The sequence below is a fragment of the Manihot esculenta genome, chromosome 6 (genome assembly GCF_001659605.2).
Source record: "Manihot esculenta cultivar AM560-2 chromosome 6, M.esculenta_v8, whole genome shotgun sequence".
Classification (NCBI taxonomy): Eukaryota; Viridiplantae; Streptophyta; class Magnoliopsida; order Malpighiales; family Euphorbiaceae; genus Manihot; species Manihot esculenta.
In genome coordinates this window covers 5,525,673-5,551,694 of record NC_035166.2, presented here as the reverse complement: position 1 = coordinate 5,551,694, position 26,022 = coordinate 5,525,673, and the positions used below count along the sequence as shown (strand labels likewise).

Here is a 26,022-nt window from a genome sequence, read left to right as displayed (position 1 = left end):
TTTTAAAAAGAAATTATATTTTTAAAAGTTTGACCACCATTATGTTTAAATTAATATTTATAATAAATAAAATAATTATAATTTTGAATAGATTAAATATAAAAATATTTAAAAATTTAATTTTAAAAACATAAAAACTATTTGTTAATTATGTTAAAAGTCAAGAATTAAAATATAATTTATATAATATAAAATATTTCACCTATATTAACAATAATTTTAGTGTTTATGTGAATATTTTAGGTATTTAAAATATTTATTCTCTCTAATTTGTTGACCGATAGAAGTATAGATGAAAAGATCTCCTTTTTATTGAGAAATTTAATTATTTGATTTTAAAAATATTGGACTTTTATGAAATATCATTGTAAAAATTGATAAATTATATAAAAAAATTAAATTTTTTGCAATCCCTTAAAATTTCTCTATAAAATTTTGAAATTTTAATTGAAATTATGTGATTTAAACTTTTTTTTTAGTATTTATAATATAAATATATTTTTAATTTACTAAAAAATGTTAATTTTTGTTAAGTTTCTAAATTTATTATAATTTAATATTTTACGAAAAATAATAGAACTTTACAAAATATCATTGTATGAGTTGTTAAAATTAAGTTAAACGATTAATTTTTCTACAATCCTTTAAAATATTCTATAAAATTTATAAATTTAATTTAATATTTTATGATTTAAGCACGTGAAATATTATATTTTGTATTTACTTAGTTTAATATTTTTTTCCTAATATTTATAATGTTTTTTAATTTATGTAAATATATATTATTTTCCGTCAAATTTGTAAATTTTTTTATAATTTACTAATTTTCAGAAAATAGTAGCTTATTACGAATGTTTTCGTAAGAGTTACCGACTAGATTCAAATTAAAAAAATTAAAAAAATTGAATTAATTTAAAATTTTAATTAGATTTTTTATTCATTTCGGTTCGATTTGATTTTTAATTTTAAAAATTTTAATTATTTTAATTCAGTTCGATTTTAATTAAAAAAATTTAAAAAAAAATCAAACTGAATTGATTAGTAATAATAATATATTATTTTTAGAAGAGATTAGATCATATTAAGATTAAAATATTTTAATTAAATTTTAAAATAAAAAATAAAAAATTTATTAAAAATTCAAACTGATTAAACCGAACTAAATCAAATTGAATCAGCCGATTCGGTTCAATTCAGTTTCTGATTAAAATCAATTCAATTTGATTTTTATAAATACTAAAATTTTAATTTTTGATTTATTAGTTCAATTTAATTTTGAACCAAACCGACCGAATACTCACCCTAATCAACGTTTTTTTCAACAATGAAAATTTCTATAAGATTTTTAAATTTGGGTTAAGATTATATAATTTAAGCATATAATGGTGATAACAATATTTTATTTTGCATTTACTTAATTTAATATATTTTATTAGATTTTTAACAAAATTATATATATATATATATATATATATTTAAAATTTATGCAAAGAGACATTGTTTTTCTATTTTGTTTGTAAGTCTTTTGTAATTTACTTTTACAGAAAATAGTAAATTTTTATAAAATATCATTGTAGGAGTTGTTAAATTATGTTAAGAGATTAAGTTTTCTACAATTAATTAAAATGTCCCATAAAATTTGGAAATTTTATGATTCAAATATAAGTTGTTACATGATAATATTTTATTTCTCATTAATTTTATTTAATTTTTTTAGTATTTTAATAAAACCATGTATTTTTTTAATTTCCTTGAATATATATTTTTTCTATTTAGTATTTAAATTTTTTTATAATTTACTAATTTTCAAAAATTGTAAAATTTTACAAAATTTTATAAAAAATAAATCCAAATAAGTCTATTTACTTTTGTTCAAGGCTAAATAAGCTCAATTCAATTTTATTAGCTAATTAACCTTTATAGTTAAAAAATCAAATAAATCCTAACTTCATATAATATTTCTTTTTAAAAAAATAGAAAAAAAATTATTTTTTTAATTTAAAATATCAAAATTTTAGTATTTTAATTGACATTAAAATTTTTTAAAAAAATACATCGAAATAATAAATAATTTTTAAAATTATAAAAAAAATTATTATTAAAATATAATATTTTTATTATGAAAAATAGTCTTTTATTATTAAAAAATAACATGAGAACTTATTTTGCCATTAGCAAAAATATAGGAATTTAATTGACCCCAAAATAAAAGTATAGAAATTTAATTAGATTTATTTTTAAATTTTATTGTAATAGTTAGATATATTATATTAACCGAGTATTTTTACGATATCTTAAAATTTTTTAAAATATTATAAATTTTATTTAATACTTTAGAATTTAACTATAAACTGTTAGGTGATAATATTTCATGTTACATAATAATTGTTCAAAAAAGGTCATGAGCTATCACCACGAAAGACTACGTGATAAATATTTAATAAGTGGACAATGCAGTACCATCTGAGGAAAGGAAGATCCGGACACCTTAATACTCGGTTCACCATTACCCCTTAGATAAGATGAGTCTCCGCATAAAGTTACCGTTATTAGACACAGTCTAATATAACTCCATTATACCTGTAATTGCGGGATCACCGATTTATTAGTTCGCAAAATCTCTTATCAAGCAAAAGACATTATGTCAGTGGAACAAGAACTATGGGCTAAGCAGGAGGTAAGGTTTGACCCTGTAGACAAAGCGATTAGATTTTTTTCAAAACGACCAGCTGGTCATCAAGATCCTCTTGAACAGATACGAAATAAGGTGAGTATTGGTGGATACAAATAGTTCTGTTAACCTTCTCACCTTAAATATTTTTAACAAGTTAGGCTTGGATAAAAATGGCCTTGTTAGAGTTTTCTATCTGCTAGTAGGATTAGGAGATAAGACTGTGGTAGTGCTGGGCACCATTAACCTTTCCTAGTGCTAGGTGACGAAAAATATAGGCGAGAATTGTATACAGAGTTTGTGTTGATAGATATCCCATTTGCGTATAATGTGATACTTGGCCGCCCAATCCTAAACTGCCACGGTATTGTTATTAACATGGTTGCTATGCGTTTTAAGCTACCAGCTCCAAGGGAAATAGCTGTGGTTCGAGGCAATCCAAGGTTGGCTAAAGAAGGTTACGGACACCCAGAAAAAAAGCCTCGAAAAAGCTACAATACCCATCAACTTGCTGGAGAAGCTGTAATCTCACTTAAATCCAGAGCTAGCAAACTCAGTAGAGGAGGTCCAGCTAGGTAAGGAACAAAAGGTATGATTCAGTATTATATTAACCGGTGAAATAATGACTCATCTAATAAAGTTGCTAAAGAGCTGAGTAACTACTTTCGCTTGATCTCCAAAAGATGTAGCAGGTGTGGACCCGGCTCTCATCACCCATAAGCTATCTATTGACAAAATCATCAAATCCATCCAATAAAAGAAAAGAAAGTTTGCACCAGAGAGGCAACAAGTGATCAAAGAAGAGGTTGATAAGCTTTTGAGTGCAGGGTTGATAAAGGAAATCCCGTATCCCATATGGCTTACCAATGTAGTCCTGGTTAAGAACGCTAATGGGAAATAAAGAATATAAATGTATTTTACTGATTTGAATAAAGCATATCCAAAAGATCATTACCAGGTGTCGTCTATCGAAGTAGACTCGACCTCAAGTCATGCAGTAGTTTCCTTCCTTGATATCATTTCAGGTTACCACCAAATCATGATGGACACCAAGGATGCAAAGAAGACTGTGTTCATAACAGATGAAGGAGTTTACTACTACAAGGTAATACCTTTCGGATTAAAAAATGCGAGGGCAACTTACCAAAGGCTGGTGTCAGGAATCTTTAAAGACATGGTAGAGTCAACAATCGAAGTGTACATGGATGACATGGTAGTAAAGGGTCGATCCTTGGAAGACCATCCAAAAGATATTCGAAAAGTCTTCAACATACTGGATAAGACGAGTATGAAGCTGAATCCTAAAAAGTGTACTTTCAGGGTAAAAGTTGGGAAGTTTCTAAGGTATATAATCTCAAAGAGAGGTATAAAGGTCAACCCTTAGAAGATCAGCTCCATCCAAAATATGTGGGCACCCAAAACCATTAATGAAGTACAAAGGTTGAATGGGCGAGTCACTACCCTGGATCGTTTCTGTAATACCCGGCTAGACTCTGGCACCGGAATTCCTACCGTCCGGCTGAATCCTGGATGTTGGAACTCTCTAGAAGGGTAAAGCATGTGTTTTCTAAAATGTTTTCACTTGATTTTATGATTTTAATGGAAGAGAAATTGAGTTTTGAAAGAATAGGCCAAGGAGGAAGGACCCAGGTTCGGCCGCCGAACCTCAAGTTTGGCCGCCGAACATGGCATAGTTTAGGAGGCACGTTAGGCTGCCGAAGGTGGTGGAGCTATGGAGACAGCTTAGGCCGCCGAAGGTGGTTGATCGGCCACCTATAAAAGGCCCTCAGACCGAAAATAGGCGAGTTTTCTCCCCATTCTCGAGCTCAGTTTTAAAGCTTAAATCAAGTTTTGGGAGCTTGGAGACCCAAGGAGTTTGTCTCCTCCCATCTCCAAGTTAGGGATCGCACCAACCCTCGATCTTCAAGAGGATCAGACCCGAGGGACCGAGGAGGCCAGCAGTGTTAGCTATTGCAGAGTCAGTCCAGTGTCTGCCAGAGGTGAGTAGAACTGAACTATGTTTAAATAATGAAGTTTTTAGCAGGCTTCCATGCATCATGAATGCCATGTATATATTAGGTTGTGTTGCATTAGAATTCACGAATACGATGCTTTGCATAATTTGCTGTTGATGTGGATGGAGTTGGATGAACCATTAGCCCTCAATATGTCTGATGTTTGATGAAAGTCCAAGGCTGCCCATGTCCACGCGTCCTGGCATCTATTTATGTATGCTGATTAATGAAAGTCCAGGGCTGCCCATGTCCACGCGTCTTGGCATTGTGTGATGATTATAGAAGTCCTGCGGAGCTCTGTCGAGGGCCGGGCACATTAGATTGAGAGGGATCTTGGTGACAAGTCCATCCTTGATGTGGATTGTATGTGTTATGACGCATTCCATGATAGCATATGATTTATTACATTGTTTATGGTTCTGCTCACTGGGCTTTTTAGCTCACCCCATTCCCTTAACCCCCAGATTTGCAGGTCAGAGGTAGTCCAGAAAGACGTCAAGGGTAATGTTATGCTTATGTAATAGATTAGTGTTTTAGAGTAGACATGTAATGTAAATTGATATAATATATTGCAAGATAATGTAATGGAATGTAACGTAAAGTAGAGTTATGCTTATGGATTAGTGTTGTGGTTGGCCCTAAGGCTTGGTTAGTCCCTTTTTAGCACATGATGTATGTTATGTTTTAGTGTTGAGTTGAGTGTGAACCAAACTTATGGCATGTAATGTTTACCACGCTAGAGTATTTGATGAGGACTCTAGTGGAGGTCTTATGTTTATGGTTTCGATGCATGCACAGGTTAGGTTTTGGTTCATCGGATGTGATCCAAGCTTGATGTATGTAATGTTGACCCAGCTAAAGCATTTGATGAGGGCTCTAGTATGGGGTTCTTTTATATTTACAGTTATGTATCATACAGGTCAAGCTCGGTGTATACATCAGATGTTTAAGTTATTATGTTTATGTTTGATCATGTATGAGATTTTACCAGGCAACAGGATGTATGTTAGGCTTACTACGGGTCCCGGCGGCCTTAAGCCGATCTGGATCCTAGCGCCGGTAGCGGTCTGGCTTTCAGGTCGTTACAGTTTCATATCATGCTCGATCAGAAGGTGTCTCTCGTTCTTTAAAGCCTTAAAAGATAAAGGCAAGTTTGAATGGGGGAAAGAATGTGCAGAGGCATTTGAAAGTCTGAAAAACTTTTTTATCATCTCCTCCGTTGCTAAACCCACCTGTTGAAGGTGAAGTTTTGTTTGTATACTTATCTGTGACACAGATAACAATTTGCTCGGTATTCATTCGTGAAAACAATGGGGAGCAAAACCTAGTATATTATGCTAACCAAGTTTTGAAGGGCGCAGAACTGAATTATCCTCCTCTTGAAAATTTGGCATTTACAGTCCAAATGTTAGCTACAAAGCTACGACCATACTTTGAGTCACACACCATAGAAGTCAGAACAAATTATCTCCTATGAAAGGTTTTATACAGGCTGGAGTTATCAGGGCGATTATCCACCTAGGTGGTAATATTATCAGCCTATGATATCAGGTATGTTCCATGAAAGGCCATGAAAGCCCAGGTGCCAGCCGATTTTATCATACAAATGACTCCACCGTTAGAGCCTTTGGAGTCCCCTGAATCAATCATAGAGTAGTGAAAGGTTTGGGCAGATGGAGCTTGTAGGGTCGAGGGTTTCGAAATCGAGATCCTATTGCAGTCTCAAACCTGTATAAAGCTTCGGTATGCGGAAAGCTCGCCTTCAATGCCACCAATAATATAACCGAGTACAAGGCTATAATAATGGCCCTGAGAATCATCAAGGAATTAGGTATATGAAAATTCACTATTTTCAGTGACTCATAATTTATTATTAATCAGTACCAGGGACAATTTAAAGTCTGAGATTGAATCTTATCAAATACAAGAAAAAGGTTCGGTCATTGATGGAGAGATTCAAAGATGGCAAGGCAGCTGCAAGCTTTACTACATGGCAAGAGGCAACAATGAAGAGGCAGATATTCTAGCCAAGATAGCGGCAGCCAGTGAACAGCACCTGACTCAACCAGTTTAGTTTAAGGAACTGCATACTCCAGCGATAGACATGGAAGATTCTTTTCCTATAGAGGAGGAGGAATCATGGATGATACCTGTATACAAATTTTTGACACAAGATGATCTTTCAGCCAATGAGTTATTAACCAAACAAGTAATAAGAAAGTCCTCTAAATATGCACTAATCGATGGTTGATTGTACAAGAGGTCCTTAACACAGCCATGGCTGCATTGTGTTATAGAAGAGGAAGGTCAGAAAATCTTAAAGGATATCCATAAAGGTGATTGCGGGAGCCATGAAGGAGCTTGGACAATCGCTCAGAAAGCATTCAGACAAGGGTATTACTGGCCGATGATGATGCAAGATGCAAAGCGGCTTATCAAGAAGTGTCGAAGATGTCAAGTACATGCAAAAATCCCAAGGACCCCGGGAGAAATGCAAGCAGCAATTGGAAACCCCTGGCCCGTTCCCTAAGGCATCTGGATCAAGAAAGTTTGTAATTATGGTAGTAAATCATTTTAGCAAATGGACCGAGGCTGAGGCAGTACAGTCCATCACTACCCAACAAGCGATCTCCTTCGTCAGCAAAAAACATCCTCACTCGATTTGAAATTCCAAAGATAGTAATCACTGATAATGGAATTCAGTGTGCAAGCTCTAGGTTTAAAGACTTATGTAAAAAATGGGAAATTGACTTAAATTTCAGCTCAGCCTATCACCCCCATGTCAATGGAATGACCGAGGTGACAAACAAGACCATCCTAAATGGGCTAAAGAAAAGGCTTGACCAAGCCAAGGGCAACTGGCACGAGGAGTTACCTCACATATTATGGGCATATAGAACTACCCTCAGGACAGCTACAGGAGAAACGCCATTTTCTCTTGTATATAGGACCAAGACAGACATCCCTGTGGAAATCCAAGTAAGTAGCTTTAGGACACAACAACCTGAGATTTCAGAAAATCCCAAAGAAATGCACTTCATTTTGGATGGATCCAAATTCCTGCGAGAAAAGGGCGCAATTAGAATGGTGGTTTATAGAAATAAAATGTCCAGAATGTTTAATACGAAGGTCTGGCTACATGCTTTTAATATGGGGGACCTAGTTCTTAAAAGAACAGATGTAACGAGTGGCAGTGCAGGATCTGCTTGCTGAGAATCTTATGAGCTTAATATCAGATTGGTTCAGCAAAAAACAAAACAATTTTAAGCCATAAGAACAACTAAGAGTCAATGCATGCAATAATGGCATTAAAGGTGTAAGAGTTACCTTCGCTGAATTATTTGCAAGACTAGACCAAAATGAAACGAATCAAAATCACCTTTTTGATCTCCCTCTCTAATAGCAAAATGTGACCAAGGGACTACCCAATAGCGATTTCCCTCTATGATTTCACACGCTGAAATTCTCGGCCAAAGGAAAGTGTGCTAGCACCTTGAATGTTTGTCTATTCCTTTCAGTTTTGTGAATTCGGCTTAGGTAGAGGATTGGAGATATGATCTCTATCAATCCTTGATGTGTTTAGTGCCAAAAACTTTAAAGTAAGTAGGAGAAAAATCTCTTCTTTTTCTTTTAGAAGTTTGGCTAAAGAGAGGAGGTGGAAGAGTTCCAGTTTCTTTCTCATTTTTCTCCCTTATATGTAGCCGAAAATTGAGAGTCCTATTAGGGTTTTATTTTTCCCTATTTTAGTTACTCTTATTCGGACAAAAGAATTAGAAAATTAGGAGAGAAAGTTTGATTTAATTTGAATTCAAATCCAATTAGATATTGGTATTTATTTTAAGATAAACTTCCTTAAAATAAGCCATAATCCTATTAGGACTCTCTCTCTCTCTTCTAACTAATTAATTAAACCTTTTTATTAACTAACTATATCAAACCTTAAGTCCATTAAGTGGGCGAATATGTGCTGAAATTCACATGAGCCCATTGATAATGTTTAAACAAAACACTTATTAATAGTTCGATAAAGAAAAGACCAAAGTACCATTTGTTCAAATTTCATCGTGTGCGATCTAGTAGGACTATTCAATGTTAGCAATGAATTTTTAAAGTTCATAAATTATAATTAGTCTCTAGCAAGACATTATAATTATCCAAATTGAATAGTTATGAATTTACTCAGAAAATCACCCTATTAGTGAACTAATATAATTTTTTATCATAAGATATCATGATTTGCATAAGGCATGAGACAAGTCATCCTTACTCATTGTTAAATCATTTTTCTTAACTTATTAGTGATACTGATCAATTAAATTAATGATAACTCTTATCATACAACTTGGGCGTGGCCACATTCTTTTCAGTTTCACTAGCCAAGTGGAAATAAATGGTGAGAAGATACCAACTATGAAATTAGAGATAATATTATGAGGTTTTCCTGGCGAAAAGATGATGTCATAATTTTCAATTATTTTGAGACTAAGTTGCATCAACTGTTACTGAACAAGTAGCGACCAACTATTGGTGGCCAAAGCATTTTTTAAACCTTGTATAAATAAGTGAAAGGACATTGTTTGGTACCAACCAAATAGCAAATGTTGTGATCAACTGTTAGCGACCAACATGTTGTCACTAAAGCGTTTTTCAACTCTATATAAATAACTAAAACTACACGGTGTTGATTAGCAACCAATATTGTGGTCGCTAAACAAAAGAGGGAAATTGTAACCGTAGATTACTAAATTTTATTTTTAATTAAATTTTAATATTTATAAATAACCAAAACTATGTCGTTTTCTAATTTGGGAGATATCCGGACCTAAGCTAAATCCCAAATCCCTTCCTGTTGTTTTTCTTCCCAAGTCAAGTCCCTTCCTCTTTGAGAAAAAAAAAAAAAAAAGTTTTGATTCTGCCCTCACCTGAGAAGAAGCAAAGCTAGGTCGTGTTGTTGCCGTCGCCTAAGAAGAAGCAATCTGTCGATACTACTTCGCTAGTTCACTGCTGATTTGCTGTTGATGGAGGTATTGCGATGTTCAGGATTCAGGTAATAGAAAACTTTTTTTGCTCTATTACACAAGATTAATTTTTAAACTTAGATCCTTTTGAGATTTTGCTTTACATGCTCGGAGATATTTTCCTTCTGATTTTGAAAATCTTGAACCATTAATACACGAGATTGGAAATCTAAGCTGAAAGTTTTCCTTCTTTATGGAACTTTTTACTGATATGACTGAGGAGCCTCAACCCGAAGCTTAAACAGCTCATAGATTGCAACTCCGTAGCCCTAATCTCGTCGCCTCTTCACATCCATACCCCAAGATTCACTTAGGTATTATTCTTCTCTTCTTATCTGGATTGTGTGTTTTTTATGTAGAACTCGCAACTGAAGTTATACTTCCAGTTTTGCTTATATATTTTAGGAATTAAATTTAGGCGTAAAATTTTTTTTCTTATGGATTATGTGGTTCTGATTCATTTGATGCTGTTTAGAATTGTTTGTTTTGGTGATTACCTCATTTACGCCCCATTCTTAAAGTGTTCTGAGTTTTGAGGCCTTCTAGATGTCCAAAGCTTAATGTGCTTATATTTTGAATAAGCAATATAATTGTCGGGCCATGAACAGTATTCATTTACTACTAAGAAATAAATGAAGAAGTCTTCCATTGTCAATTGTCCCATGAACAATGTATGTTTCCAATTTGATTGCATTGAGTACCCTAAAGTGAAATTTAGAAATCATTAGAACCTAAATCTTATGTACAATATTTAAACACAAACCTTTATATCTCTCCACATTCACAGGCACAAATCCAGAATGTTCTTGAGCAATCATCGACATAATATCTGAGAATTCTTCAGGAGAAAACTGATAATCTGAGTAGAAATGAGGGATAGAAGCCATTACGATCAATTGAGGAGAGAAAGAGAGAGTTGTAGAAGGTAGTTTAAGGATGAAGGCTCTATATCGGCCCTGACTACTTTGCCATTTAATTTATCTTTGAGACTTGGCTATGTATATAAATAGGAACATGAATGCAAGAATGCAGTAGCTTTAGGCATGCAAGTTGTTCTACCTGAAAACTGACCCAGCAACAAAAAGAGGCATTGATAAAGACATAAATAGCCAATGTACCTGTTCATGTTTACACTGTGTTTTTAGATGTATTATCTTATCAAAGCTGTGACACTGTTTTATTAGCTAGTGTCCCTCATTCACACATAAGCTAGGGGAAGGACGATTTTAAGGTGTCTACAAAGGAAATCTGCCACATGGTCGTTCTGTTACAGAAAATGTCCTAAATAAATCTACAGGTGATAGAGAATAATTTATCAATGAAGTTGCAAGTATTAGTAGAACTTCCCATGTAAACATAGTTTCTCTTTTGGGGTTCTGCTATGAAATGACCAAAAGTGCTTTGATCTATGAATACATACCAAATGGATCACTAGATAAGTTCATATGTGATCAATCTTTTGAGCATAAAAAATTGTCAACTCGGGTGAAAAATATTATATGACATTGCAATTGGCATTGCTAGAGGCCTAGAATACTTGCATCATAGTTGTAATACCAGGATTGTGCATTTTGATATAAAACCTCAAAATGTTCTTCTAGATGAAGATTTGAGATTTTTGGACTTGCAAAGCTATGCAAAAAGAAGCAAAGTATACTTTCAATACTGGGTGCTAGAGGGACTCCTGGATATCTCCAGAAGTATTCATGACAAACTTTGGCAGGGTTTCATACAAGTCGAATGTGTATAGCTATGGAATGATGATTCTTGAAATGTCAATAGCTAAAGTTGAATTAGCACCCAATTCAAAACAGTAACTGGTAATTAATCTGCAACTACAGAATTTGAGATAAGAAACAGGGATTTATCTAGTCTGTCAGAGCCTAAATAAGATAACTGTTATCTTCCAACTGCATTATTGTAGTCGTATTTGTTTTTTTGCACTTATGTTGCTGTTGAATTCAAATTGTATAAAATCTTTTTACATTGTGAGATTATTTTAATTTATTTAAATATGGTTACAAGGGTTACATGATTAATACTATAGGTTAAGTCCACATAGTTGCAGTTTCTATTGTAAAAAATTATTGCAACTTTTAGCTTTTGTAATATAATAATAGTCCTTCCTGGAAAATGTTAGTTCTCTTTACGCAAGGTTTTCACTTATTTATATATAAAAAAATATTTATTTTGATAACAGGCTCTATCTGGAGGTCCCTTGGTACAAGCTCGCAACTTCACCGTCATGACTGATGTCAATACTGGCATATCTTGTGTCCTGAAAAGATTGGGAGGCAAGAAGGATGTTCAATCCAAGTCAGGGTTTTATTATCATTTTCCTTCATCTATTCAATTAATTTTATTATTCTTTTTCATGACCAATCTCTGATAAGTATCATTACTTAAAAGATAGTTGTATAGGACCAAAATGTGTGAACATGTAAAATTTCTTCTTAATATGACATTCTAAGATGTTTATTTTGGTGGCATTTTACAACATTCTAAGATGTTTCACTACATCTAATTGATATTCTAAGTGGTTTTTCTCATTCAACGAGAAGATACTAATATTATTATTGTCATTAGTGCAATTTTCTGGGTTTATTATGTACTTCTTAATGAGATATATAACACATTGTTATAACTTGATCATTTCTTTTTATAGAACCTAGATTCAATTTGTGATATGTTGTATCCTTTTCAAACCTTTGAATTTTCTTTAATTAAGTTATTTTATATCAACTGCAAGGTTGGAATTTTAAATTAAAAAGGGTAGATAAAAATTTCTGTTGCAGGGCAAACGCTTGGGTGTGTCAAGAGCAGCCAAAGTCTTAACCTTATTCAAACGCCATAACAACATATAAGATATAATAATATTTTCATAAAGAAACTGGACTAGAGTTGAGTGCACCAATATTTTTACAAGCAGTTTAGGTTGCATAAAGCTTATATGTGTTTGCTTATCAAGTTCTACAAATAAGTTTAAACAAAGATTTTAAGCGTTCCTAATTCCATTACATCAGTGAAGACCAAAATCGTATGTTAGTGATTTCTTATTCATTCAACATGTAGAAGAAGGCGCCAAGGAAGCCTAGCCTGACACTAGTCATGAATTTATTATTAAACCTCTCGAATCTATTATATATTTATACTTTCAATATTGAACTATAATAGTGTTTTCATATTTTGGATAGAAGAATTATGGATTGAAATAAATGATGGTAAGATTATGAATTATTAGAAAAAAATAGTGATAAATTACAAATTTTGACTCAAATAATAAATATTTAGCCTAATCTAAGTATCAATTAGCAATTAAATGATAACCACTTAATAATCATATAGTGTGTATTTTAATTAGCGATCATTCAGCAATCATAAAAATTTTTAAAAGAAAAATAAAAAGAGATATTTAGCTTTTATATAGCGATTGAATAGTGACTAATTTGGTGACTTATTTGGGACAAAATAGCAACTAAAGTATTAATCGATCATAATTTATGGCAAACTTGTTGTGGCATCCGATTAGTGACCATTTATTAGTCGTCGCTAAATCAACAATCAAAAGTCAATAAGTTGCTATTCTTTTAGCTGCCGGCTAAATGCAAACTTATTTTATTTGGTCGTTATTTTCAAATAGTGACCAATTCCTTCAATTAGAGACTAAATTTTTTAGAGTTATTTCACTACTTGATGAATTGTAAAATTCACAATTTTTTCCTCATTTAATTACTTGATTTTACTGTAATTTTGATATAAATATTTAATTTTAATTTGAATTTAATTTTGTACAGGTTTGTGAGCAAAAGTTGAAAAAAGGGACGGAAAAAAGTAGAATTAAAGGATTTTTGCACTAGAGGTTACAACCTTGACCAAACCTGTAACCCAAGGCGATAAAGAGATAAGATAGATTTTGTCACCTAAGCAAGGATAAAATCAGCTTCAAGTAGGTCAAATTGAAGCAAACTCAATCAAATTAAGATAGAGATAAGATTAGGATAGAGATAATATAGAAATAGTAGATTTTATTTTAAATTATTAAATTTTATCTTTTTATGTTTATATAAAGGCTCATAGTATTAAATCTAGAAAAATCATATTCTAGCTCTCACTCTCATTTCCTCTCTTGTTGCCCCTCACCTTCTTCTCCATCTTTTTTTCTTTTTCTTCTTCTTTTGCTTAGTTGTTATAATTTTATTATGGTCATGAAAGGCTAAACAATTATTTTCAGTTAAAAGTTAAATTAAATTGAGATTTGTTCAAGTTGTGAGGTTATGCACTTCAATTCTTTTCATCTTATTTCTATTTTTTGTCAATTTCTAATTTCGAGAAACACGACCTCCGTTGTTGTTTTTTTGAGAATTCAAGAGGCCTATTGAATATATTGGGAAAATAACCTATAGCTAATTAATCTAATTAAATCCATAATTATTTAATTGAGTTAATAACAAGTAGCAATTAACATATTAGTTTATGTTAAGAAATTGACAGATTTGATTTAAATAAAATGCGTGTTTTTATTGATCAAGTTTAGGTTCTTTTCTCTTAATGCAGTTGACTAATTAAATCTGCACTCGTGTTGTTAGTTAAGTAGGAATTAATTTAAGCGCGAAGCGAATTAATTTATTTATAAGGAAGAATTGGTGGGATTCGCGTGTTTGACTATTATAACCAAATAATAGATGATAATATGAATTATTTTTTCTAACCAATGATTATCTGCAAAACACCTCAATTTGATTACCTTTAGCTGAAAGTTTTAACTATTTATTTGTTTCTCAAGTTTCAACTGCATTGTTTATTATTATTATTTTCTTTTAATTTTATTTTTATTGGCTTGTCCAAGGCACAATAACTTGTATAAAAAAATTATTGTCTTCTCACTTACAGAATTGAGGTCTCTGTGGGATCGATACTCACTCACCCTATCTATAAGTTCTTACCAATTGAGAAAAGAGAAGTAAATTTTAAATTGACAGATTCGACACCCGTCAAATTTTGGCGTCATTGCCGGGGACCTTTAACAATTTATTTTTATTTTTATGACTAGATTTGAGAATAGCAGGATTCAGTTTGATCCAGAAATCGAGAAGACTGCAAAAAGGTTGAGAAAAGCAATCAAGTTGCAAAAACAGGCCAAATCTGGAGCCTCTCAACCATCTGCCCGATCTCCTTTGTGCACCGAAGAGACCTCATCTTCAATACCAACCGAGCCTCCAATTGACACAAACCAAAGAGACAATATGGCCGCAGCTACTGCCGCTGAAGAGCAACCCCTTTGCATCACATACCCAGTATTGAATGCACCCTTGGAATTACGAACAGGTATGATTCATATGTTACCAAAATTTCAAGCTTTGGAGAATGAAGACCCCATCGTCATCGAAAAGAGTTTTATGTGGTTTGTTCAAGTATGAGATCACAAGATATAACTGACGAACAAATAAGGCTGGTAGCTTTTCCTTTCACTTTAATTGAATCTGCTAAGGATTAGATCTACTATTTGCCCCCAAGTTCAATCACCACTTGAGTGCAAATTAGAGACTTATTCTTAGAAAGATTTTTTCCAGCGACTAAAGCATCATCAATAAAAAAGGAAATAAGTGGATTAAATAAAGAAAAAAATGAAACTTTACATGAATATTGGGAAAGGTATAAGAAATTAATTGCAAGTTGTCCAAAACATGGAATCACTCCAAAACAGTTTAACTTTCACTTCTATGAAGGACTTTTGCCATTAGAACGAAGGATAATTGATGCTGCTAGTGGAGGTGCCATTTCAGAAATGGAACCTAAAGAAGGTAAAACCATAATCTCAAAAATGGCCGCCAATTCTAGACAGTATGGCCAAGAGGAGGACATTCCAAGAAATGCCAATGAAGTAAGTATTGCATCTTTAGATTCTAAAATTTCACAACTAACAGTTGCAATTCAACAATTGGCTGCAGGGAATAATGCACGAACTTGTGGCATTTGCAAACAAGCAGATCACCATAGATATGTGTCCTATCCTTCAAGAAGGAGAGCAACAGATAGACGCCATTGGAGGGTTCAATAGACAACAATTCAATGGATAAAAATTCAATGAACAACAAAGGAAGTATGACACATTTTCAAGTACCTACAATCTAGCGTGGAGAGATCATCCAAACCTTAGCTATGGGAACAGATAATAGAACTTCCAGCCTAGAGCAAACTATCAAGCTACAAAATCATATATGTCTCTAGAAGACCTTGTTCAATCCCTTGCTAATAGCACCCTTGCTTTCTAACAGGAAACGAAATCGAGCATACAGAACTTGGAGAATCAAATGAGCCAACTTGCTACATTAGTGAGTAAGCTGGTGTAATACCCGGCTAGACTTCGGTATCGGAATTCCTATCGTCCGGTGGAATTTCGGATGTCGGAAACCTCTAGTAGGGTAAAACCATGTTTTTATGAAATGTTTTAATGTGTTTTATGTTTTAAGCATGAAAGAAAATGAGTTTTTGCATGAAAATAGCATTGGAGGAAAACTCAGGTTCGGCCGCCGAACCTCAAGTTCGGCTGCCGAACATGCATGCGTTGCGGGTGTGCTTTAGGCCCTCGAAAGCATAAGTGAGGGAAGTCCAGGTTCGGCCGCCGAACCCAAGTTCGGCCGCCGAACATGACATGCATGCAGAGGCACATTCGGCCCCCGAACGTGGTTTGGTCAGCCACTATAAAAGGGTCCCTTAGCCGAAAACGGGCGAGCTTTTTTCCCCATTTTCGGCCAAGGTGAGTCTCCGCCGTCCCTCACCCATCTTTGACGCCTTTCCTCTAGATCTTTCAAGATTTTCATTTGTTTTAACTTTGTGTTGAAGATTTGAGCTTTTGAGCAAAGTTTTGGAGCTTGGAGGTTCAAGAACCCAATCTCTCCCAACTTCGAGTTTAGGTCGTCTCTCTCTCGATCTTCAAGAGGTAAGAGCCGATCTTAAGCTCATTGCATGTTTTAAGTAAGTTTTAAGTAGATCTATGGGATAGAATGCATGTTTAGGTTATGGTTATGTTTTTGGAGTTTATGGGTATAAATGTATGTTCATGAACAATGTGAGTTTCTTGATGTGTTGTAGATGGGGTTTATGTTGGTTTGAGGCCCCTAGGAACATGTATGCTTATGTTTGTGTGTTGTAGAATAGGTTTGATGCATGTTGAAAAGGTTTGGAGGCGAAATGTGCAAAGGGAGCCAAGTTTCTGCCCTTTGGCAGAAACCAGGTTCGGCAGCCGAAGGACTTTCGGCCGCCGAACATGGCTGGGAAGGCAGCCTTTCGGCTGCCAAAGCTTGCCCCCGAAAGGGAGACTTTCGTCTCTGTCTGGCAGTTTCGGCCGCCGAAAGTGCCGCCGAACATGCATGAGTTTCGTCTCTGTCTGGGAGTTTCGGCCGCCGAAGGTGCCGCCGAACCTGCCTGACTTTCGGCTCTGGAGGGACTTTCGGCCGCCGAACCTGCCGCCGAAAGTGCCCTGTCTAGGCCTTCCTTGCATGTTTTTCTATGGTTGTTTCATGATGTTTTAGAGGGTTTTTGGGGAGTAGTTTATAGTTATGTTCAGGTATGTTTGGTCCCTCATTTGAGTCCACCTGTGTAGGTTCGGACCCGAGGAACCGAGGACCCCAGCAGTGAGTTCAGCTGCTTCGGTGTTGTCAGAGTCAGCCAGAGGTGAGTGGAACTAAACTTAATCTTTTAAATTAAATGTTTTATCATGTTTCATGCATCATGATTATGCAATAGGATGATTGCATTAGTTTCACGAATATGCCGCATTGCATCGATTGTTGTTGATGTGGGTGAATATTGGATGACCCAATTAGTCCATGACAGGAAGACCAGGACCCCATTCTACGGCCTGGCACAGAGTAAGGAAAGACCAGGACCCCATTCTACGGCCTGGCACGGTTATGGGACTCGAAGACCAGGAGCCCAGAGGAGGCCCTGGGGTGATGGTAAGTAATGTATGTTATGACAGGAAGACCAGGACCCCATGCTACGGCCTGACACAGAGTTAGCTTGGACTAATTGGTGACAAGTTCACCCAACCCTTATGTGAATTGTCTGTGTTATGATGCATTTCATTGGAGCATAGTGTTAATATGTTTTATAGTTCTGCTCAATGGGCTTTTAGCTCACCCCTCTCCCTTTTACCCCCAGGCTTGCAGGTACAGGATAGAAGAGGAGGTCGGTTAGAGTAAAGCTTGTTTATGTAATAGATAGAATGTGGACATGATAAATCGTAGAACGCTGTAATGTAATAGTACAGTATAGTTATGTAATGATGTTTATGGATTATTAGAGGTGTGCTTGACCCTAGAATGTTGTTATCCCTTTTAATACATGATCGTAGAGATTTTTATGATGTTTATGTAAACCAACTCAGCATATGTTATGTCACCCATTGGGGGCACTGATGAGATCCCACTGAGGGATCAATGTTATGATTATGTTATAGTGCATGCACAGGTTGAGTTGGCATATGAATGGAAAGAAAAGTTTTAATTTTTATGTATGTTGTTGATCATGTATGGGATTAAGCAGGTTCACAGGATGCATGTTAGGCTTGCTACGGGTCCCGGCGGCCTTAAGTCGACCCGGATCCTAGCGCCGGTAGCGGTCCGATTTTCGGGTCGTTACAGAATGGTATCAGAGCCCTAGGTTCATATGGTCGGACCTAGAGTGTCGGGCTCATAGATGTTATAGAAGGTCAAGCACAATAGGAAAGATCATGTCCATTAGGATAGGATATGGAGTCCTGTCTTGATTAATGATGTGAAATGCCATGATGATATGCTATGATATGTGATGTGTGATGCGGGTTCATGTGTGCCCACATGAACCATATGGTGCTAATGTTTGTGCTATGTGTGCTGTTTTCAGAAAACAGGATGAGAGGAACTCGTCGATCTGCACGATTGACTGGAGTACCACCTGAGGATGAGGGCACGAGCGCCCGTCCTCCAGCATTGCCGAGGGCAATGTCTAGTAGGTCTAGCAGAGAAAGAGCAGCAAGAGACCCTAGGAGGTCTTTGGATCTGGGTAGGAGCAGATCAGTTAGAGGAACAGTTCAGGGCGGAATGTCAGAGGAAGTGGGGGACCAGATGGATATAGAGCAGAGGAGGGATGGCAGTTTGGGAGTTAGCATGTCGGAAGAAGGTATGGGAGAGTCCCAAGGAGACACTCAGGCCTCGGGATTTATTCAGCCACCCCACTACCCACACTTCTCACAACATCCCGGGTATTCGATGGGAGGTACATCGGATTACCCTAGCTTCACCCCTTATCCCACACAGATGCCATACCCACCATACTACGCACCATATTCGCAATACCCAATGTATCCACCCCCACCTTACTATCCAAATCCAGCAAACCCTACCTCAGAAAATGTTGCACCACCTCCACCACCTACAGAACCAACAGCCCCAGTTGCTCAACCTTCTAGACCTAGCTCAGCCAGTGGGAGCAAGGTCAAGATGACTGAATACATGAAGCTGGGTGCTCCCCAGTTTGAGTTTGGTGATGACCCGTTTGTGTATCTTGAGAGGGTCAAGACTATTACAGAGGAGTTAGGGGCTGATGACAGTAGAGCCATTCAGATGGCTGGGTTCACGCTTAAGTGCAAGAAGGCACGAGAGTGGTTCAAGAATTATGTGAACCCGAGAGTGGACAGCATGTCCTGGGAAGAGTTTGCAAACGAGTTTGCAAGTTGGGCTTTTCTCGATAGTTCAAGGGAGCTGAAAATGATAGAGTTTGAACAGTTGAGGCAGACAGAGGATATGAGTGTAGAGGAGTACACCGACAGATTCTTGGAGCTGTTGCCTTTTGCTGGGCAGAGTCTGGATACAGATTCGAAGAAGTCAAGGAGGTATGTCATGAAACTTCATTCCAGGTATTCCTCCTTGATTCAATCCGTGGACAGGGAGAGCTTCCATGCCATAGTAGATATGGCTAGGAAAATGGAGGCCAGTGCCATCATTCAGGGGACAGTTAAGCAGGCAGTGGCACAGCCTTCGGGTTCTAAAACTCCGGGTGGGGGAAGATTAGATCCTTCTACCCTGAGTGCAGCAGCTTCAGGCAGTAAGAGATGGGGTAAGTCCAAGGGTAAGAAGAATAAGTTCTGGAATAAAGTCAAGTCCAGTCTGGGATTTGGGAGTGGCTCAAGCTCTGGTGCGGATAATGCAGTTTGTGCGAAGTGTGGTAAGCCACACAGGGGAGTATGTCGGTTTGGGACGAACGCCTGTTTCAGATGTGGTCAGGAGGGGCATATGGCTCGAGAATGTCCAAGAACAGTCCCGATGGCTCAGTCCCAGCAGACAGCCTCAGGCAGTGTAGCGCAGCCAGCAGCTCCAGCCATGACTCAGGCCAGTGGCAGAGGCAGAGGGAGAGGAGCAGCCTCTTCTTCAGCGGGTTTCAGAGGTGAAGGTCCATCAGCTCCAGCACGGATCTTCACAATGACACAGCAGGAGGCAGATGCATCTAACACTGTGGTGGCAGGTAACTTAATCATTGGTTGTTCAAATGTGTATGCCTTGATGGACCCTGGTGCATCTCATTCTTTTATTGCTCCGAGAGCCGTGGGGAGGTTAGGTCTGATGACTTCTAGGTTAGAGTGTCCTCTCTGGGTCAGTGGACCCAAGTGTGATCCATCTGTGGCAGAGTCAGTCTGCCAGTGTAGTCCTGTGTTTGTTGAGGGAAGATGCTTGTCCGCCGACCTAGTGGTTCTAGATTTGATAGATTTTGACGTCATTCTAGGGATGGATTGGTTATCTACCCATGGTGCTATCTTGGACTGCAGGGACAAGGTAGTCAGGTTCAGAGGTCAGGATGGGTCTGAGGTTGTCTTCAGAGGAGACAGGAGAGGTACACCTAGAGGTCTGATATCAGCTCTTCAGGCTCGTAGGTTGCTCAGGAGGGGATGTCAGGGGTATTTGGCTCATGTGAGAGAGCTTAGCGGTCAGGTCAGAGAGCCCGCCTCAGTGCCAGTGGTTAGAGAGTTCTTAGATGTGTTCCCAGACGAGCTGCCAGGTTTACCACCTGCTGAATAGGTTTGATGCATGTTGGAAAGGTTTGGAGGCGAAATGTGCAAAGGGAGCCAAGTTTCTGCCCTTTGGCAGAAACCAGGTTCGGCAGCCGAAGGACTTTCGGCCGCCGAACATGGCTGGGAAGGCAGCCTTTCGGCTGCCGAAGCTTGCCCCCGAAAGGGAGACTTTCGTCTCTGTCTGGCAGTTCCGGCCGCCGAAAGTGCCGCCGAACATGCATGAGTTTCGTCTCTGTCTGGGAGTTTCGGCCGCCGAACCTGCCTGACTTTCGGCTCTGGAGGGACTTTCGGCCGCCGAACCTGCCGCCAAAAGTGCCCTGTCCAGGCCTTCCTTGCATGTTTTTCTATGGTTGTTTTATGATGTTTTAGGGGGTTTTTGGGGAGTAGTTTATAGTTATGTTCAGGTATGTTTGGTCCCTCATTTGAGTCCACCTGTGTAGGTTCGGACCCGAGGAACCGAGGACCCCAGCAGTGAGTTCAGCTGCTTCGGTGTTGTCAGAGTCAGCCAGAGGTGAGTGGAACTAAACTTAATCTTTTAAATTAAATGTTTTATCATGTTTCATGCATCATGATTATGCAATAGGATGATTGCATTAGTTTCACGAATATGTCGCATTGCATTGATTGTTGTTGATGTGGGTGAATGTTGGATGACCCAATTAGTCCATGACAGGAAGACCAGGACCCCATTCTACGGCTTGGCACAGAGTAAGGAAAGACCAGGACCCCATTCTACGGCCTGGCACGGTTATGGGACTCGAAGACCAGGAGCCCAGAGGAGGCCCTGGGGTGATGGTAAGTAATGTATGTTATGACAGGAAGACCAGGACCCCATGCTACGGCCTGGCACAGAGTTAGCTTGGACTAATTGGTGACAAGTTCACCCAACCCTTATGTGAATTGTCTGTGTTATGATGCATTTCATTGGAGCATAGTGTTAATATGTTTTATAGTTCTGCTCACTGGGCTTTTAGCTCACCCCTCTCCCTTTTACCCCCAGGCTTGCAGGTACATGATAGAAGAGGAGGTCGGTTAGAGTAAAGCTTGTTTATGTAATAGATAGAATGTGGACATGATAAATCGTAGAACGCTGTAATGTAATAGTACAGTATAGTTATGTAATGATGTTTATGGATTATTAGAGGTGTGCTTGACCCTAGAATGTTGTTATCCCTTTTAATACATGATCGTAGAGATTTTTATAATGTTTATGTAAACCAACTCAGCATATGTTATGTCACCCATTGGGGGCACTGATGAGATCCCACTGAGGGATCAATGTTATGATTATGTTATAGTGCATGCACAGGTTGAGTTGGCATATGAATGGAAAGAAAAGTTTTAATTTTTATGTATGTTGTTGATCATGTATGGGATTAAGCAGGTTCACAGGATGCATGTTAGGCTTGCTACGGGTCTCGGCGGCCTTAAGTCGACCTGGATCCTAGCGCCGGTAGTGGTCCGATTTTCGGGTCGTTACAGCTGGAATCTCAAAGGAAACTGCCCTCCCAAACCATGCCAAATCCAAAACAGAACGTAAGTGTAATTATACTGCGAAGTGAGAAGGAGTTAGAATATGCCAGTCCGAAGAGGCTTGCCCAAGGCAGTACGACAAACCTGAAGGCAGAAGCAGAAATAGAAATTCCAGCAGAGAATCAGCCTCAAAAATCAGAGGTAGAACAATCCCCAATACAGGTAATACGTCCACCTTTTTCTGAAAGATTTGCTCAATCAAAAAGAGAAAAGGAAGAGAAACAGATCTTGGAGATTTTTCGCAAAGTCCAGATAAACATACCCCTTCTTGAAATCATAAAGCAAATACCCAGGTACGCGAAATTTTTAAAAGACCTTTGCACTGATAAAAGAAAATCGTATGGGCATGAAAAGATTAAAGTAGGGGAGAATGTGTCAACTGTACTCCAAAGAAAAATTGCACAAAAATGTAAAGACAAATGCATATTTGCAATATCATGTAAAGTTTGAAACCTTGAAATCAAGAAGGCAATGTGTGATTTAGGAGCTTCTATAAATGTTATGCCTCTGTCAGTTTATTTGTCTTTGAATACAGGTCCTTTGAAACAAACAGGAGTCACACTCCAATTCGCCGATAGATCAATAGTTTATCCTAAGGGCGTGTTAAAAGATGTTTTGGTCCAAGTGGAAAAATTAATCTTTCCAGCAGACTTCTTTGTCTTCGATATGGAAGATGACAATTCATCTAACTCTACAGATTTATTGCTAAAAAGACCATTCCTCAACATAGCTAGAACGAATATCGACGTGCACGAAGGCATGCTTTCAATGGAGTTTGATGGAAAAGAGGTAAAGTTTAATGTCTATGATGCAACGAAGTATTCTGATGATAAATTTTCTCTTTGCAGCATAGATGTAGTTGACCCTCTCGCTTAAGAAGCCTTTGAACTAAGCAAGGAAAACAAGTTGGAAGTAGTTCCAACTGAAAACTTGATATTGGACTGCCTTGACAATAGTACATTTAAACTCAATGAAGAAATTGAAAAAATATTATGCTCATTGGGCACTTCAAGCCATAAGGCACTGAAAATTGAGTTGCAAACACTTCCTGCGTATTTGAAATATGTATTCCTAAGAAATAAGAACACACTTCCATTCATAATCTTCTCCAAGTTGAATCCTTTAAAAGCAATGAAGTTAATTTAAGTGTTGAATGAATATGAAGAGGGAAGTAGATGAAACATAACATGCCACTGTCCAGCCTAGGACAATAAATAAGAGTGCTGCTTGAGAGGCAACCCAAGGTTATAAGCTTGCCCAAGCCTGTAGAGTTACAAGTAAGTTTCCTGTTAATTTTTCAGTTTTAATTAATTTATTAGATTATTTTTGGTGCAGATTAGACCTTTTGGACAATTCAAGAATTTAAAGAATTTTCTTTTTAGAGGTAAGTCATTATTTTTGTTGCTCCATAAAAAAGGTAATTTTTGTTTTACTTCATCTTATTTTCTACTAAAAAAATAAAAAATAATAATAAAATAAAATAAAATAAACCTAATTCTTGCTCTCTCCTATCATCTTCATCTTCTTCTTCTTTTCTTTTCTTTTCTTCACTGCAGATGGCCACCTCCCGCGCCACATCCCTCCCTGCCGACCTTCCTCACCAGTCGCGCATCTCTCCTCACCGATTGCAAGTTTGTCTGCGCCCTTTACCGATCGTGACATCTTCACTGCCGCTTGTCAGCCCAGCCGCTCCTTCCTCACCGGTCGTTAGCTTCTTCCACACCGACACTACCGCTCCGCCGCCGTCAACCTCTTTGCCGGTTGCAGCCACGCACTAGCGTTTGCATATGAGATGAGTTATGATGATGAGGAGGTGAAACTTGAGATCATGAAGCAACTCCAAGACCGAAAATTGCATCCAACCACCACCATTTTGGGTTTTATGCGACTTACTCCTCAAGGAAGTTTACTTTGACTTATTTTTATTTTATTGTAACGCCCCGGAAAACCGGACCGCTACCGGCGCTAGGATCCGGGTCGACTTAAGGCCGCCGGGACCCGTAGCAAGCCTGACATATAACCTGTAAACCTGTATAATCCCATACATGATCAACAACATGCATAAAAATTAAAACTTTTCCTCATACATACTGTCATCAACTAACTCAACCTGTGCATACTCTGAACATATACATAACATAGTCCCTCTATGGGATCTCATCAAGCCTCAAAGGCAAAACATTCTGTGTTGAGTTAGTTTACATAAACATTATAACATAAGATCATGTACATACAAAAGGGATTAACAATACATTATGGTCAAGCACAACTCTATCCTCAATAACCTCATTACATACATACTGAAATCTTTTACATATCATCATAATACAATTGTCATGTCCACAAGCTAACTATTACATACATATGACTTTATTTCTTCTTGCCTTCTCTACCTATCCCGTACCTGCAAACCTGGGGGTTAGGGGAGAGGGGTGAGCTAGATGCCCAGTGAGTAGAACAGTAAAAGAAATATTAAAACATGCTATCATGAAATGCGTCACTGCACAAATAAATCACACCACGGATGGACTGATTCAAAAATCCCTCAACTCCATGCCCGGCCCTATTATGGGCACCACAGGACTTCGTATTGCCCGGCCCTATTATGGGCACCACAGGACTTCGTACTCGGAGTTATTGCCCGGCCCTATTATGGGCACCACAGGTCTTCGTATTGCCCGGCCCTATTATGGGCACCACAGGACTTCGTATATAGAAGGCTAATGAATCATCCTAATGTCCATCCACTATCATCTATCACAACAATATAATGCGGCATAGTCGTGAATTCTAATGCAAACAATCCTATAATATGATCATGATGCATGAAGCATGATAAAAGCATTTCATTTCTTAATTTAAAAAGTTAAGCTTAGTTCCACTCACCTCTGGCTGACTCTGACAAACTCTGCAGCAGCTGGCTCACTGCTGGGGTCCTTGGTTCCTCGGGTCCGAACCTACACAGGTGGACTCCAATGAGGGACCAAACTTACATAAACATAACTCTAATATATCCCCCAAAAACCCCCTAAAACATCCTGAAAATATCATAGAAAATATGCATGAAATGGCTGAACAGGGCACTTTCGGCGGCACCTTCGGCGGCCGAAAGTCCTGGACAGAGACGAAACTCAGCTAGGTTCGGCGGCACCTTCGGCGGCCGAAAGTCCCAGACAGAGACGAAAGTCTCTTTTCGGGGGCACCTTCGGCAGCCGAATGCTGCCTCCACAAGAGGGGTTCGGCGGCCGAAACTTCCTTCGGCTGCCGAACCTGGTTTCTGCCAAACGGGCAGAAACTTGGTTCACATGAACCTCCTGCCTCCCAAACCCACAAATCATGCATATACTTCAACCAAAACATGCATACAAGTTCCTAGGGGCCTCAAACATACATATACCCCAACTACAACACTTCAAGCATACTCAAACATGCCACATTGCTCAAAAATCACATAAAACCTAACATTTTCTTGAAAACTCTTACAACCCTATACATGCCATTCTACCCCATAAAATCACTTAAAACTTACTTAAAACACATGAGGAGCTTAAGATCGGCTCTTACCTCTTGAAGATCGAGGGTTGAGGAGATCTAAACTTGGAGATGGGAGAAGTTCCAACTTTTGGTCTCCAAGCTCCAAAACTCGTTCTAAGCTCAAAGATCTTCAAAACCAAAGTTATAAACTTGTAAAGATCATGGAAAAAGGAAGGAAAACTCAAGATTGGGGAAGGATGGCGG

At 37.5% G+C, this 26,022-nt stretch overlaps 1 protein-coding gene and 1 long non-coding RNA gene across 2 annotated transcripts; both read left to right on the top strand.

The window, feature by feature from the left end:
* Window positions 1–9,562: 9,562 nt before the first annotated feature.
* On the top strand, window positions 9,563–12,258 carry LOC110617205. The gene is made up of 2 exons (XR_002488327.2): window positions 9,563–10,018; window positions 11,905–12,258. It is a non-coding gene; the product is annotated as an uncharacterized LOC110617205 (long non-coding RNA).
* Window positions 12,259–22,266: 10,008 nt separating this feature from the next.
* On the top strand, window positions 22,267–23,160 carry LOC122723819. Its single transcript, XM_043957477.1, has 2 exons — window positions 22,267–22,723; window positions 22,820–23,160. Exons 1-2 carry the CDS (start codon window positions 22,267–22,269, stop codon window positions 23,158–23,160), a joined length of 798 nt encoding a protein of 265 aa, XP_043813412.1.
* The last annotated feature ends 2,862 nt before the right edge of the window (window positions 23,161–26,022 follow it).